The sequence below is a fragment of the Fringilla coelebs genome (assembly GCF_963513975.1).
Source record: "Fringilla coelebs genome assembly, chromosome: 2".
Lineage (NCBI taxonomy): Eukaryota > Metazoa > Chordata > Aves > Passeriformes > Fringillidae > Fringilla > Fringilla coelebs.
Window position 1 is genome coordinate 10,967,161 of NC_140029.1, and position 16,624 is coordinate 10,983,784.

The window sequence follows — 16,624 nt, forward strand, 5'->3', positions numbered from 1 at the left end:
CATCAATAATGGGTTTCTTGGCATGCCTGTAGAGTTCTAAATAATTCTAAAAAATAATAATCTTGTACAGAGTACCTTAGATAGTCCTATATATATTCAGAGCTGAATATATGCAGCCCTGTAAATAGTTTTTTAAATGTTACTATGTTTTTTGAATTGGCATGTAGATGGGTGTACCTTTCAGCTGCTTTTTGTGCGTCTGTGTGCTTGGAGGTAATGCAGTTATTTTTATGTGTCTGTTGGGACTATAATGCTATATTTGGAAAATAGGATCATCTATGGATTCAGTCTTATTTTGAAAATAATTTTTATCCTACTTTATTTTCTTCTGATTTATATCAGTATCAGATTTAGAAAAAAATTGCTTCAGTTTGAATCCTAAACGTTTGCCATTTGTTGACTCTCTTGAATTACTTTTCTTCTTCCTAGAAGTATGAATGATGTAAGCAATTTTTTTATGATATAAAAATTAGAATTTTTTTAAAGATGTATCAGTTTAATTTCTCCTCTTGTAATTATATGAAGTGAATACATAAGAAAAAAAAAAAGAAAATGTACTTCTTTTTCTGGTGTGTTTGGACCCTTACACGTTTCACCTGTCCCATGAATCCATCTGATTTATGTGCATTGTCAGGTACCATATTGGGAATTACTACAGACTGGGTAAAAGGAAGTAATTCAGAACTTCAAAAACTGAAGCAGCACAAAACACAATCAACCTTAATTAGCACACTTTCATAAGAAGATTTCAGCTCAGTCCCTTTGTAGAACTTATTATTTTTTTTGAGATTTTATTGTCTAATATCAGGTTCACCCAATTGTATTATATCCACTGTGGGAAAACCAGCATAGAGACTGCTGAGTTCTTCCCTTTCATGTTTTCATTTTATGGTGCCAGTGAGACCTAATGAAAAAAACTTAATTAACAACTGATCAGGTCTAAAGCAAATATTGAAGTTTTCTGAAGTTCAGTTGTGAATCTCTTTAAAATCCTTAGAGGGAAAGGGAATAAACAGTCATTTTTTATGTGGGTAGATAGACTGAGACATTCTTCCAACAGAGAGCCACCCCAGCCAGTGGCAGAACGGGCACATCCTGAACGGCCACATCTCCTGGGGAGCTCTGCTGGCACCATTCTTTTGTAGAGCTGAAAACAGTACATGTAAGGTACCTACAACAGTGTCGGCACAGCTGGAACGGGAATCTTCCAGTCAGTGATGCTGCTTTTTGGGCAGAGACCAGTTTATCCATGCTGAGGGATTTAGCAACCCCTTCAGCAGTATGTGTTTCATTTTTAAAAGAACACGTGGGGGAAATTTATAATCAGAAAGCTGCTGAGCTTGGGAGCTCTGTGTGTTTGCTTCAAAAATTTCGAGTCCATTTAAAGCATTCATAGGAGGAATAATCTTTGTTTCAGCTGATCAGAAATTAACCCAAGGAAAAAAAATATATTTAGCTCCTCTTTTTTTAAGCTAAATGATCAGTGTGCTGTTCTTAGGATCACTTTTTGAATGTAAATTCTGTGTGCTTCTTACTCCACCGTGTGGCGCTGAGACTTTAATGCCAGAAAGCCAAAGTTACCTGAATTATTTGGAGTACAACTAAAGGTGATGTTTTCAGACAAAAAAAAAAACAAACAGTAACCACACAGATAAATCAGTTCAGATTACTCAAGGCCTAGTTATGACAAAATCTTGAATGAGGTAAAATCTCAAGCAATATTGCACAAGGAAAGATTATTTATTTGTATGCTTGATTTCATGATCCCAGTGGAAGAATTGTTCATATTTCTTAACTTATCAAAAAAATACAGAGAATTAAGTCCTCATCACAAGAATTTGAAGTTGGTGGCTTTTTTAAAGTATTCCTAAACTGATAGGAGAAAAATAAATCTGTACTGAAAATATTACGTCTGTATGACAAAATACTTTGCAAATAATTATTTGTAGCTTTGTTATTCAATGACTTTTAATGGAAGAGAGAATTTCTACTTTGTATTTCTGCTTATTCTGAGTGACTACATGAATATTTTTACATTATGGGAAAGAAAATCAACTTATTTCATTTCTTACCTGTGTATGACCAATCACTTTGTCTGTTGTCCTCCCCAGTCAACTATATAAGTTGTGGCGTGGAGAATAATTTAATACTGTGTTTTTGAAAAGTACGAAAACAATCTACTTTTGCAATAAAATCCTTGGATATTTTCAGTTCTGTAGAGTTAAGCACTACACGCCTGGCTGTTTTCTAAGTGAAGGTGCCTATCCTACTGTTTTTATAATATCTTTGTGCTTTGTTCAAAACTAAAGTTAATGTGATGATACAATGGCAGAATGGTTCAGTTGCTCAAGATTTCACTTGACAAGATGATGCTGTGCTTCATTGCCTTCAGACTAATATTTTGGGGCAAAGAACTCAGAGTTGTCTACTTAGGAAAGTGTTTAAGTTATCTACACTTTCCTTTTCTCTGCTGGAAATTGTGAGGATTGTTTTGTTCAGCCAAGTGTGGATCAGTGGTCAGAGGGAAGAGCTGATAAGTTTTATTCAAAAGCTTACATTTTGTTATATATTAAGTTTTAATATCTCTGCATATTTCTGTAGTATGCAGGTTGTCACCCTCTGCACATCTCCATAGTATCTGAACACTGTTTTAACTGCATTTGTCATGTCCAACTTGCTCAGTATTGCCATGTCAGTCATAGTTCTATCTTGTTCTACCTTTCTTTTCTCATTTGGACTCTCCAGTTGATATTTCTTGAAAGTTAGGGTCCATAACAAAGCCTACAGTTTGAGTTAAGAATTACCTACATGTAATTTGTGCTGTGACATAATCTTCTCTGTGTGTTATATGCTTTTGTATTTATATGAATAAAAGTTTTGCAAATTTCCTTAAAGATTGCCAGTGATGGCAAATGAGAATCTGTAACCTGTAGGGCACAATAATTTCTGCACAGTAGTATTGCTTGGTTACAGTACATCATATTCTGATGTACTAGAAATTAAATGAAGGCGAGTTTTGCTCTATATTAAAAAACAGAAAAGAAACCAGGAACCACTGGAAAAAAGAGGAGATGGGCATAATACAAGAAAAAATAGTGTTTTCTTATGGATGTTAAGCAGTTCATGCAATAAATTTGTGAGTCAGAAGAGACACAAAAGTCAAAGTGGTCATTTAAAAATTGAATAATAGTGGACATCACAAGCAAGTGTTATAAATTCTTTTATATCTGTTCATGACTGATTTATTTTTTTTGCCTGTGAGGAGCAGTAGCAAATAAAAAAACCCAAACTTTCCTTGCTATAAGCATTACTAACTTTTCTTTTAATCTTGCCTCTAATGTGTTTGTTCTCTCCAATTCCACATTTTGATGTCAGAGAAGATGACATTTCATCTCTCTCCTGAAGATCAATTTAAAATAGCAAGATACAACAACCTCTATGCAATGTCCCATAAAGCCTAATTGCTTAAACACTGCTCTTATCTGTGCTGAGTTGTTCTGACCTATTCAGATAAGAACTGTTCAATTATGAGCTTTCCAGAGTGACTCTGAGGTTGAACAAAGTAAACTGGAAAATGCAACTGAAAACCAGTTTGTGGATGAGGTGGGGAAGCAAACTGTTGAAATGCTTGGTTTTATACAGTATGGGTTTTAGCATTCAGACTTGCTTCTTCCTTTCATATGCAGTTCTAAAATCCAAGACATGAAAAAATTATTTGGCTTCAGGTACTTACTACATCACCACCTGTTTGGTTCATATGTGACACAAAAATGGAAGGTAATCCTGTTGTTATTCAAACACACTTCAGGGGGAAACTTTAAACTTAGATAAAGACAAAATAAATGCTCAACAATTAAATAAACCTTGTCTTCTTGATGGAATCATTCTTTTAATTGACCATTTTTTCTTTCTCAAAAATTAAATATCATATTTTGAAAAGTTATGTTATTTGTTCCAGATGTTTCTGGCCACTCATTAAATAGCCCTGTCAAGGAGAACTCAAAATATTAATAAAAAAATCTTAATTTTAGAAGAAAAATCATCAAAATTTGGGGCTTTTGGATAGTAATTTTGCTTTTACGAATACTTTGCTTTAGAAAAATATTTTAATTCTCCAAATAGTACTGAATAATTTAGAGTCATATATATATATTCTTGCAACTAAACTTAGTAAAGATTGAATGGTTTCATGTATCTTTTTTTTCCTCTTAAAATTTACTTTATTACGTATTCAATATAACTTGTGAAAACCTGCTTTCAGTTAAGTGTTGAAATGCATAAGTGATTGCAATGGTATACAAGTCTTTATAACCATGTAATAGCCATATAAAGTAGGCAGCATATGGTGTACACAGCTTTGTACTTAATAACCTATGAAAATGAGATTAAAAATGCATGTATATTAATTTTTACTATTAAAGTTACTGTAGTGTAAGATGAATTTATGAACATATATTTCAAATTATAGCTGGTCGTCATGGCATCTGAAAAATGCTATATGCCATTAAAAAATATTAAATTAAAAATCACTTTTTAATGCAAGAGTAATGTCATCAAATGCATCTCATGATGGGAGCATAGCTTTGTGTCCTTATTTCATAGGGTAATTCTTTTCAGTGGTGCTTTCTAGCAATTCTGCTAATAACAATTTCTTACTTTCAAACAATTTAAACATAATTATATGTGAATTTTTCTGAAGTATCAGGAAGATATTTTCTGGGAATTCTTTTCCATTACACTGCACTAGCCAACACTGCTTTAGGTAATTTTGTCCTGTAAGGTTGATTAATGGTGAACCAAAAGAAGCTGATGTTTTCCTTTGGATCACACTGATATTGCAGACAGACATAATAAGCAATATGTGTTAGAAAATACATGAAGTTAGTATAACAATGAACTGCGTGTCATTTTGCATTTAGCTACAGAAGACTGATATTGAACATAGATTCTAGTCAGCAGTATGCCAAAAATTCTGTACTGTTGTAGATATAGCACAGCTCTCTAAGATGAAGGTGATCTTATACTTGCAAGATACTTCAATCAGTTTTCTCTCAGCTTGCCTGGTGATACAGTGAAAATTAGAAGAATTAAGAATAGTGATGCAAATAACTTTTCTATGAATAATTTTTAATATTCTTAACAATGAAAACTGCTGTTTTCCTACAGAAAGAAAATAAATCCACATTCAGTCCTTTAACCATCCCTTGTCACCTCTGGCGGAGGTGCTCCAGGAGCTGCATGTTTCTCTTGCCCTGAGAAGGCCAGAGCTGGACACAGGACTGAGCAGAGGGGCAGGGGCACCTCCCTCGTGCTGCTGGCAGGGCTCTACAGACTGGAGCTGCTGTTCACTGTGGTTCAAAGTCAACTGGTCCAAATAACTTAAATAGCATACAATTTTCCATCAAACCTTGCTGATTGCTGTCTTTGTTTTCCAACAGAAAATACAATCTGAGTTAACAAGCCACGAGATAAGTTTGGAAGAAATGAAGAAGCGAAACCGGGGGAAGGATGCTGCCAAAAGAGTGCTTTCCCAAATTGATGTGGCACAGGTGGGCAAATTTTATTTCTACCATTTTTCCTTCTCTCATTCAAATTAGTGTGAGTGGTACTATTACTCTTCCTTAAAGTGTTCTTAAGGTGTCTCTTCTGCTTTAGCTGGTCCTTTCTAGCCAGAAAATCAGAGTGGATAAAGCCTACCATCCATATCTTCTTCCTGCTCATTTTTTTATTCCACCTTCCTGTGTCACTGGCAGCAGTTCTAAGGTGTGCAGGACTGATGCAACCAACTGATAGGGTGTGATATAGGGGGTGCTTTGAATGTGCTGAAGTTTCAAGAGATAAAGCTAACAGTGGGGCTTTTTTGATGTAAGTTTTGAGGTATTGGAAAATATTTACATTCAAAAACGGGTTAAAATATTTGGAAATCTTTAGTAAAGCTGCATTTGAAATACAAATTACGCTGAGCTGTGCAATTCAGACATCGGTTTAAAATGTTAGATAATGCATTATTTTATCTAGCTTAATAGACACAGGCCTTCTTGAAAATTAAGACTGAATAAACAACAGTAAGAAATACACATTTTTACCCATTAATGATAGGATCTTGACTATTTTGCTGGTTTGTTTTGAGGGGTTTTTTTTTGGCTTTTGTTTGTAGGTGGCAAAACAAATTTTCATAATTAATTAGAAAGACAAATAATTTAATTTTTGCCATTTTTTGATCCATCCCTGTTACATATTTCTAGGCACCTCAGTTTGGGTTTAATTTTTCTTATGGGTGTCATTAATTGCTTTTTAGGTAATTTGAAATTAACAAGTAGACTTTTTTTAATGTTTCATCTTATACACAGGACTAGTTTATTTTTGTTGAGAAGATTTATGTTTCCTCATTTTTCAGCCTTTCTTCATACTAACTCACCTTCTGATGGTCTCCATGGCAGCTGTGAAGTTGCCCATACTTCATCAGTGAAATGCAGGCATCAGATGACTGTGTAAATAAATGTTTGTGAATTCAACAACATGCAAGAGAGCACAACCCTTTCTGGGTGCCTTTTTTATTAGTCCACCTCTCTGCAGACTTTTTTTTTTTTTTTTGTTAGTTTTCTCTGGTTGATTATGTGCACCAGTTTGAATTTTGAAAAATTGGTGGAGGTCATCTTGAGACACTGCTTTGCTGACATTAGATAAAATATAAACAAATGTGGTAATTTACATGCATAATAGAAATATCAAAACCCAAAGCAGGTAGAAGATGAGCTCTTTGTTACATATATTTATGACTATATTTTAGTTAGGGCCACTGAACTCTCTTGAATCCCTTCCTATCATTATTCTACCTTTAGTGATAAAACACATTTCATTAAATCCATCTTCACTTACTATTTACTGTATAGCATTCTCACTTATAAATAATTTCCTCCTTTTTTTTTGCAATATTTTTAATTGACATATTTATTCTATTATTCAGTTACTAGGGCATAAAGTAAGCTATGAAATTAAATAAATGCATTGAGATTCTGCAGCAACTGGTAACTGCAGCCAAATTTATCCTGGCTTTTTAGATAATTGTAGGCTGAGAGCTGAGTTCTGATTTTTAAATTTAACGGGAAAAGTATGATTGGGAAAATAAAAATCTAGTTCTGCCATAGTGATATAGTGCCTAGTTAGTCCTAACAGGCTGAGAATTGCTACATGAATGTAAAATCTTTTCTAATGAATGGCTATTTTTGAAATTCAGTACTGAATGCTTTTCTGGTCAACTTTTTGAATACGTCCTCAATTGTGTCTTTTCTGGACTGACAAATATGTTAAAGTATACCAAGACTTTCAAATAAAGGTCTTTCATTTTCCTGTAATTCTTTATAAATTTTCTGTTTTAAAAATGACTTTTTGAAACCAAGTGAGCAAAAATGAACACATTAGTCAGGTACAAAATGCCTTTTTACGTGATATTTATGATGTGGCAGCTACAAAACATTTTAGTTTTCTTTATGTTACAAATTTTTTCAAATACCCAGTTTGCTTCTTTTGCTGCTTTTAAGCATTGAGATAATATTATTTTAAAACTTGTGATGATAAATATAAGTATATAATATAGCTGTTATGGTTATCTGAGAGAACTTAAGTGAGAATGCTAAAAGATAATTTAAAAGATCCCAACTGTATATCAAGCTTCTTTTTCCCCCTACATATCCTCAGTATTTTTCAATTCTTCAGAGATTGCTTTAGTCTTCTCTGCTATTAATATTGTCATTCTCTCTCTTTCTAAATAACTTTTATTGTATTGGCCAACACAAATGGGAACTGACGCAGACGTGGCAATGCAAGATTCTCAGAAGATTTGACCTTCCTCAAACTGGAGAGAGTTAAATACAAATTACAGAAAAATGTAGTGTATGCAAACACACTGAAGAAAAATAAGGCCACTTATTCCTACCCTTGTTCCCTACTTTTATACAATTGTCCACATATTCATAGACAAAAGGATTTCCTTTCTTATCTCATTGGATCTGAATTTCATGAGAAGTTTTTAAAGAGGAAAGTTATTGGAAGTAGCTGCTGGATATTTGCACACTTTTCTGTGGTACTCCAGGTTGTCTGCTGCTCATGATTGCTGCCTCCTTTTTAGAAATCTGATAAATGTGGGAAGGGTTTTTACCAATGTATAGACCAATTCTATGCCTTGTTACAGTTTTTCCTCAAATCTGTATGGCACAGGCCCCACTGTAGTGGAATAAAGTGTCCAGGCTTTGAAGATAAAAAAATTGGAAGTGTGTTTGCAAATGCTGAGTTCCTATTTAATTACTTAGCTATTTCTTAGTAACATTTGTTCTTTTTTTTTTTTTTTGTTCCCAAGACAGTTGAAAAACTTATTCAATAATACTTTGCTCTTTACTTCTATAGAGAAATTTGTTCTTTTTCAAGTAGATAATTAAAATTCCTTTTCTTTATTTTTAATTATTTCTCCTCTCCTTCCCCTGAGCTAGGGATCATGTGAGCAAGCCGTCTAATTAGTGCACAAAGATAGAAAATTGTGAAAATGGTGAATTTAGAGTCCAAGCTTGTCACAGATTTTTTTTCTGCCTCCAAATTGCTTTCTTTTTACTCTAGGTTAGGCTTTTTTTAAAATTGAAATATAAATCAATTTTATACTCTAAATTTTGGGGGTTGTGCCAGACCTACTTACTGCCAAGCCACATTATTTAGATTTTTTTGAAGGATTAAAAGTTAGCTTCCTCATACCAAGAAGCAGCAACTGATAGAGTTGAAGAGTGTTCACTCTGCAACGTGGATGGTTTATCCTCAGGTCCTTAAATCTGTCTTTTCCCCACATCCCTGAACATTTTGCGTATTGAAAAATATAAAATTTCTCCTTTTCTTCTTGTGTGTATTCAGGCTCTTTTGCCACAGGCTCTGCTGCATCCGTTGCCCTGGATGATGGAAGAATTTTTATCCTCCAGTGCAGACCCAAGATTCTCTGCCACTGGCAATTTCCCCAAACGTCTAATATTCTTTTAATACTAAATTACTGATTGACCATGCATTCCAAGTATTCTGTAACAGAACTGAGACTTGTCTTCAGCAGTGATTTGATTTCACACTTCCTACTTGCCCACGTTCCCTTTTCAGAAAAAGCTGCAGGACGTGTCCGTGAAGTTTCGCTTGTTTCAGAAGCCAGCCAACTTTGAACAGCGCCTCCAAGAATGTAAAAGAATTCTAGATGAAGTGAAATTGCAGGTGCCCAAGCTGGAGATGAAGAGTGTTGAGCAGGAAGTAGTACAGTCACAGCTGGATCATTGCATGGTGAGTATTTAGGATGCTGTCTTTCTATTGGCTTTATGCAGAGAAAGCTAAAAATTAGAGATTACTGTACTTAGTGCAGATCAGAAACAAAATATCTGTTACACAAAAAATTCCAAAACCCAAACAAAAACCCCAGACAAACAACAAAACCCCCTTCAGAACTCTAGACATGCACTTTCACTATGTGAGAATGCCACTTAGGATCCCTTTCTAATTACCAGTTCTTGTCCTGCAATTGAATTTATCTCCCCAGATTAGCTCTATTTTCTGCAACATTCAACACTCATGGAACTCTGTGCCGTAACCAAAAGAGGTGTTTCAGAGCACAAGTCTATTCTAGCCAGGAAACACAAAGCACAGTGAAAAACCATGGATTAAAACTTCCATGAGATGGCATGCTATGGCTTTCTTTCAGTTCAAGAGCAAAAGATGACCTGAATATTTCCTAAAGATTATGAGGAAAATCTGTACATATCTCTTTAATGTCACTATAATCCTGCTTCCCTTAAATAAATGAACTTAAACACCTTGTTTTTGATGATCATAAAAAGAAGTTTGCAAGAGCAAAAGTAGCTGATTTATCTTTTTCCTTTTTTATTCATCTTTTTTAATTTCCTTACTTTTTTTTTTATTTTATTAATCTTTATTTGGTTTGTTTATTGGGGTTTTTTGTGTCTTTTTTTTCCTGGGGCAATGCATGCCTGAAGGTTTCCCCCTCCCAACCTCTCTCATATGTAAATGTAGAAAGAATTTAAATTAAAAAAAAATAAGCATGGGACGAGTCAATGTTATTGCTTTACATATTTCATTTTTCTGAAATGAAATTGCTCTTAAATTCACATTCTTGTGAGAATGCCATTCTTATTAGAATGATGTGGTACTTAGAAGCTCTGTATTGAATTAATATGTCTTCACTCAGCAGCCCTGATATATTTTGTGGAAAACTTAGAGTGATTTTAAAGCATCTTCAACTGCAAGGATTCTCATAATGTTCCTGTTTTTCAAAATCTAGTTGTATATATTCAGAATTTAGACAATTTATGTTCATCATGCAACAGCTTCCTCATTTGTTGGCCAGTTTTCAGGAATGAAGAATTTATTATCATATTAAGCACCTAGAAAGGAGTTGGCCTATAGACATACTACTCTAAGTAAATAAAGTAGTAATTGTAGGTCCACCTCATTTTGTTACTTTTAGTAACTAAATTTTTTAGAGTATGGCACTTAATAAATGTAGGAGTACTCCTCTGTCCTTCCAGTCTCTAGATTTAGTAGTATGAAAAAGTAACAGATTTTAAAAAAATAATGGGTATTTGTAGTTCAAATACCTCCAACATTCTGCGTGAGTTGACAGAAGATATCTGTTATTATTTTAAATACTGCATTATCTAAGTTTTTAAACAACCTCTGTCACAGGCAAAAACAATTAATAATGATGTGTACTTTCTCATGTATAGCATTTCTAACAATGAAATTAGTTTAGTTAATTAGGCTTTAGTGACATGTTGTTGAGGTCACTGCTGATAAAGATGGACTGTTTTAAATTTGTTCATTTGGGTTCTAAATACTTCCAATGGTCTTTTCTAGTTTTCATGTTTTAATGGTGGCATTTCACTTTTATATTTCTATTTGATTAGAAATTGTATAAGAACCTGAGTGAGGTGAAGTCTGAAGTGGAAACAGTGATAAAAACTGGGAGGCAGATTGTTCAGAAGCAGCAGACTGAGAACCCAAAGGAACTGGATGAAAGGCTTACAGCTTTGAAGCTGCAATATAATGAATTGGGTGCAAAGGTAGGTTCTGTGTTTTTAATATAAACCATGTACTGGCAAAGTGAAAAGTAACCTCAGTGTGGTAAGCAAATGGAATTTTTTACTGGTTCCTTTCAAGGTTCTTCCAGTGGGAGAGAAGGAGTGGAGGCAAAGGCAATCACCAGAATGGCTATTCAGTTGCTCCTAAGGAAAAAAAAAAAAGGCCTAGAAAAAAAAAAAAGTCCTCTATTACAATTCAAAATTCTATTTTCTTAATATTGTAATTTTTTTTTCCTGCTAGTTCATTTGTTTTTAGAGTTCAGATGGGGGATGTTGTTTCATTCTGAAGCCTCAAAGAGTCACTTCAGATTAGGAAATTACGTAGATCATGTTTTGCTTATAGGGCTGCTTCATAAAAGATAAAAATCTACCTTTTAAATTAATACTGCCTCTGACTGTCTTGATCTTAAAGTATATAATTTCCATTTCTTGCTGTTCAAAAATCTGTTCAACAAAAAACTTCTTGCCACTGGAGCTTTCCTCAAAAGGCACTTGTGCAAAAACTGAACAGAGTCGGATGGAGAGTCACCTAACCAATATTAACTAGAGTCAGACACTGTGGTATTGTCCAAAGGAAGACTTCACTTAAATATTTCAGTTAACACATGTTCTTCATTACTCTGTTTTGTTTCTCTTGCCCTCATTAGAACTATTCAAAGAACTTCTCAAAACTGTAGGGTGAGGGTGAATTTGGTGCTGTGACTGGATGAATGAAAATGGTGAAAGACAGATAATACTTGTCTGTTTATTTCTAAAATTTATGCCCTTGAAAAATGCAAAACAGGACAGGAAGCAAAATCTTAATTTTAAAATTATAAATTATTCAAATCATAAATTATCAATAGCTAGGAAAATGAGCCCATGGTAATACTGAGATCCAGTATGTGGCTTAAACAGATAATGAAACTCAAACCCTGGTGACTACAGTATGATAAAACAATAGAGTTATGTTACTTTTGACAGAGATAATACTCATTAGGGAATCTGAATTAAAACTGTTCTCTCTTGCTAGACACTAAAGGTATTAAGAGACATCAATCTTTTGAGTGTCAGGAAAACTGGAGTCTGCTTCAGTAGGTGTGGATAGCTGTCATTTGGGATTGGATAATATGTATGAGCTCTCCATTATTTTAGAAAATAGCTGTGGCATTCATTCCTGCATTATGTTTAACTCAGCAGCAAACAGGTGCTATTATTGTCGGAAACCTCTCTTATCTAATGAAGGGATAAAAATGCACCATTAGGGAGCCATTAGTGATTTCAAGTGAGCCATATTGCAAATTGATGTGTCTGAAAATTTTGCAGTGTTTGGTTTAGCTCTGCTGCCCTAGGTAGAACTTCTCACATTTAATTTTACTCAGCATGGTAATTAACAGTTTAAGAGAAAGTCACAGGAGCCCAGATATATAGAAATAAAGGAATTGAATAGCCATTACCAGCACTAATTGATTGCATTGAGAAAAAGACCTTTTAAGAGAAAACTAACAATAGTTATAGCTAATAGTAAGTCTCAGGACTGAAATTTATGGTCTGAGGGAAAAACATATCTTCAAGCATAGGTTCACTTGTGTGATTTTCTAGGTACTGTTTCAAGAGAGCCCCTCATAAATAAAGTAACTCAAGATCACATTTCTGACACGGAAGGCCTTTAGAGGGCACTGTTTGCTATTTTTCTGTAGAAAATACATCTTTACCTTTGAAGTACTAACAAACTGATTAATCAGTAACCTCTGGATATATGCAATGTATATAATGATGTTGTATTATTTATGTAATAAACACATGTTAGAGATGTATATAGGAACACAAATATTCTCTCTCTGTTTTGACAAGTATCAGTAACTTCATTTTATAATATACCAGGTGTTTAAAATTCTTAAACAGGCAGTCAAGCTCAGGGTAGTGCACTTTGCATTGTATTGCTGCTAAGTAATGTTATTTACAATTGCTATTGCACTCTTCAGAAGAAGAGGTGGAAAAGCTGGCTTGCTGTGTGAATAGAGATCTAAAAAGCTGATTTTTATGGTCCTTCCCAGGGATTTACCTCTTGGCCTGACTGTAAGTTCTGTGGTCTCATTTAATAAATTTGGCATGCAAGAAAGCACATAAAGCATATTCAGTGAAAAATGTTATGAGATTTCAGTAGTAAGCCTTTACAGAGTGATAATAAATTATCAGGAACACTTTATAGCTTATTCCCTCGGCAAATCTCATCTCCTTACTCAGGGGTAGCAAAAGCCATGTACCTAACCTTGTAACATCCTGTTACATTTTAAAACTTCAAATTCTCCCTGGCATTTGATCTACTAATCCATTTGATCATTGTGCCACTACTCGTTCTTAATGGCAAAGTAGAAAATAGTTTTAGTGGGTGCACTTTTCTACCACTGTAAAATGTTTTTTTTCTATTTAAAAATACTTAAATACAAATCAGCAGCTACAGTCTTAATGTGATTTCTATTTGATATACAAGCTAATTAGGAGTTTCTTTTAAATATTAGTGATCTATGGGACATTTTTAATCCTGCTTCTCTGATTGGGTTTTTTAAACTTCATCACAGCATAATTTATTAATTTTTATTTTCTGCTACTAGTTGCCTATTGTCTATTGTAGTGGTTTCCCATCTAAGATCTCTTAATTTATTCTTCTGCTTTCTCTACTAATTAAGTAAAACCTTTTCTTCCTCTTTCTGAAGAGTCTCAGGGCTTGCAAGAAATGCTGTATTTTCCTGTTCTTTCAAAATGCTGGGTGAGACAATTAAGGCAATATAATTACTCCGCCTTTCTTCCAGGTACCATGTACCAAGTTTAAAAGAACTTTAAAGCAGAGGTCATCCCTAGTACTTTACATCCAAAGCATTCAGAAAATTAAAACCTTAAAGTTAAATGTGCTGCTTTAGTTTAACATTATTCAGTGACACTGTGTTTCAAGTTTTGAGGCTTTCTTTGACTGGTATGTCTCTTCTTCCATGTAGCTTGCTACACAGAAAAAAACCTTGTGGAATCCCAGTTCCTATGTGGCCACCTATATTAAAATATGCCCTTTGAAGAGTTTTGACAGCTATTCTGTTTCTCTAGGAAAACCTGTTTGTTCAGTTGTTCTAAATGAATTTGCTATGCACAACTTCAAAACAGAGGAAGAGGTTTTTGGAGCTCTGCTAGTAGTTCAAATTCAATGCATCTTAATGCACATAATTTTCTTGTAGGTGTTTGCATTCTAGCAGCAGAATTACTGACACTGAGAGTAAATCAAGACATACCTGCACTAAAATGCAACTTCACCTGTGGAATCCCAAATCTAGATTGTACAGAAAAGTGGCCTACGGAAAATGTTACATAAAAGCCATCAGACCTGTTACACTGAAGGGTTAATAAGCACAATTATTCTATCTGCAGGTGACAGAAAAAAAGCAGGAGTTAGAGAAATGCCTGAAATTGTCCCGGAAACTGCGGAAAGAGATCAATGCTCTGACAGAGTGGCTGGCAGCGACAGACGCGGAACTGACAAAGAGATCGGCGGCGCAGGGGATGCCGAGCAATTTGGATGCTGAAATTGCCTGGGGCAAGGTAACAATGTAACACACACATGTGAATATTGCAGAAAGGTAGATTTTTTTTCATGATAAAGAAAAAGAATTAACAATTCTGGTGTTTTAGTTTGTGGTACTCTGTGAATGTTTTGGCACTATCTTGCATTAGCATTAGCGCTCAGAAAAGTTTAAACCTTCTTGTCTCTCCAGAGATCAATAGCACAATTCACCTTCACGTTGCATTAATCTTCACTGAGATGAATTTAAAGTTAGAATTTAATTTTTTAGAGTACTATAAATCAACCACCCAATATCCACGTAAGTAGAGATGTCTTACACCATTCTCCTCATGGTTAGAAAGGTATTAAATAGTAGGTGAAATATTAAAGATGCCAGAACACAATATATTCTATGTGTTATGATAGCAGTCAGGATATTTGTTTTCTTACTCTTAGATTTGTAGCTCATTCCTTTGCATTCTGGGGTCTTCCTACTTCCATGAGGCTTCACCCTGAACTCATCTTTCAGGTTAAAACTCAAAGCGTAAATCAAAACTTTCCCCAAAATCACAGTTTCAATAAACATTTTACAGAAACTGAGGAATGCAAGATGTCTGTATAAAACAGAGTATTTCTGTGTGATGCAAAAAATTGGCATGTTATTACTCAACAGTAGCTAATCTATTTAATTTTCTGCACATGTAATAGAAATCCAATCTAGCTGAGGTCATAAACAAACCAAGTAATCATTATTCACACATACCAAAATCTGCATTTTAGAGCACACTATGATCGACATTATCCAAAGCTTCAAAATTTCAAATAACTGTGCAGCCAGCGGCATTTTGAACAAGTGTTTCTATATAATTTCAAAACAAAAAAAAAAATCCCCTTAAACAGTATTGGAGGTTTGTGAAAACAAAACAGAACAAAAAAACCCCACTTCTGCTTTGTTTAATGGGAGAAATCGTCAAAATCGTCAAAAAATTTTACTATTTTCACTATGCATTATAGTAAGAATAATAAGGAATTTTACGCATGTAATCTTCCTGATTTTTTAATGGCAGTGAAGATTCAAAGCGCTTGAGTAAAATTTGGTTTGTTTTTTGTGTTTTGTTTGTGGGTTTTTAACTAATCCTTTCAAGTTTCTGGCCTCAATAAAGTGTCTTTAGCCTTAAAATGCATTGATGATTTGCAAACTAATAGCAGTACTAGAATAAAAACAATTACAACAATTTTAAAACCCACAGTCTACATATCTTTTGTTAGGTTTTAAGTTGTTTTTTTTTTTGGTCATCAGTCTCTAAGAAAGACAGTGTTTTGAAAGTGATATCCAAAATTATCAAATTTCTCTCTTACTAACTTACAATTACTGCTTTGACTACTGCAGTTTTCACTTTCAAATCAAGACCTAACTCGCTGCAACCCCATTGCCCTCTCCTATTGTTGCCTGATATTTTCTCATTTTGACTTATTGCTTTTCCTGCAGAAAATTTTGTGCAGTTCCTCAAGTTTCTTTGGACTGACATTGTGATCTTAGAATCATAGAATTATGAAGGCTGGAAAAGACCAAGATCCTGGAGTTCCTCCTTTGGCCAGACACCACAATGGCAATTAACCACAGCACTAAGTGCCATGTCCAGCTGTTTCATCAGCACTTCCAGGGATGGTGACTCTGCTACTTTCCTGGACATCCCATTCCAATGTTCAAAATACCCAGTTTGACCATTCCCAGCTCCCTCAGCCGCTTCTCACATGAGTGACCCTCCAGACCCTTCCCCAGCTCTGCTGCCCTTCTCTGGACTCACTCCAGCCCCTCAATGCCTTTGCTGTGGTGAGGTGCCCAAAACTGGACACAGGATTTGAGGTGTGGCCTCACCAGTGCCGAGTACAGGGGACAATCCCTGCCCTGCTCCTGCTGCTGCACTATTGCTGACACAGGCCAGGTGCCTTTGGCCTCCCTGGGCACACCTGGATCCCA

General features: G+C 34.7%; 1 protein-coding gene across 5 annotated transcripts in view; it reads left to right on the forward strand.

Annotated features, from left to right (window-relative positions):
- DMD (dystrophin) overlaps nt 1-16,624 on the forward strand; it is a 972,793-nt gene that overhangs the window by 346,416 nt on the left and 609,753 nt on the right. For all 5 annotated transcript variants that reach the window (XM_084201221.1, XM_084201219.1, XM_084201223.1 and 2 more), the window contains exons 30-33: nt 5,439-5,549; nt 9,130-9,303; nt 10,941-11,096; nt 14,511-14,681. In XM_084201221.1, coding sequence (XP_084057347.1) covers nt 5,439-5,549; nt 9,130-9,303; nt 10,941-11,096; nt 14,511-14,681 — 612 coding nt within the window. The remainder of the gene's footprint in view (nt 1-5,438; nt 5,550-9,129; nt 9,304-10,940; nt 11,097-14,510; nt 14,682-16,624) is intronic.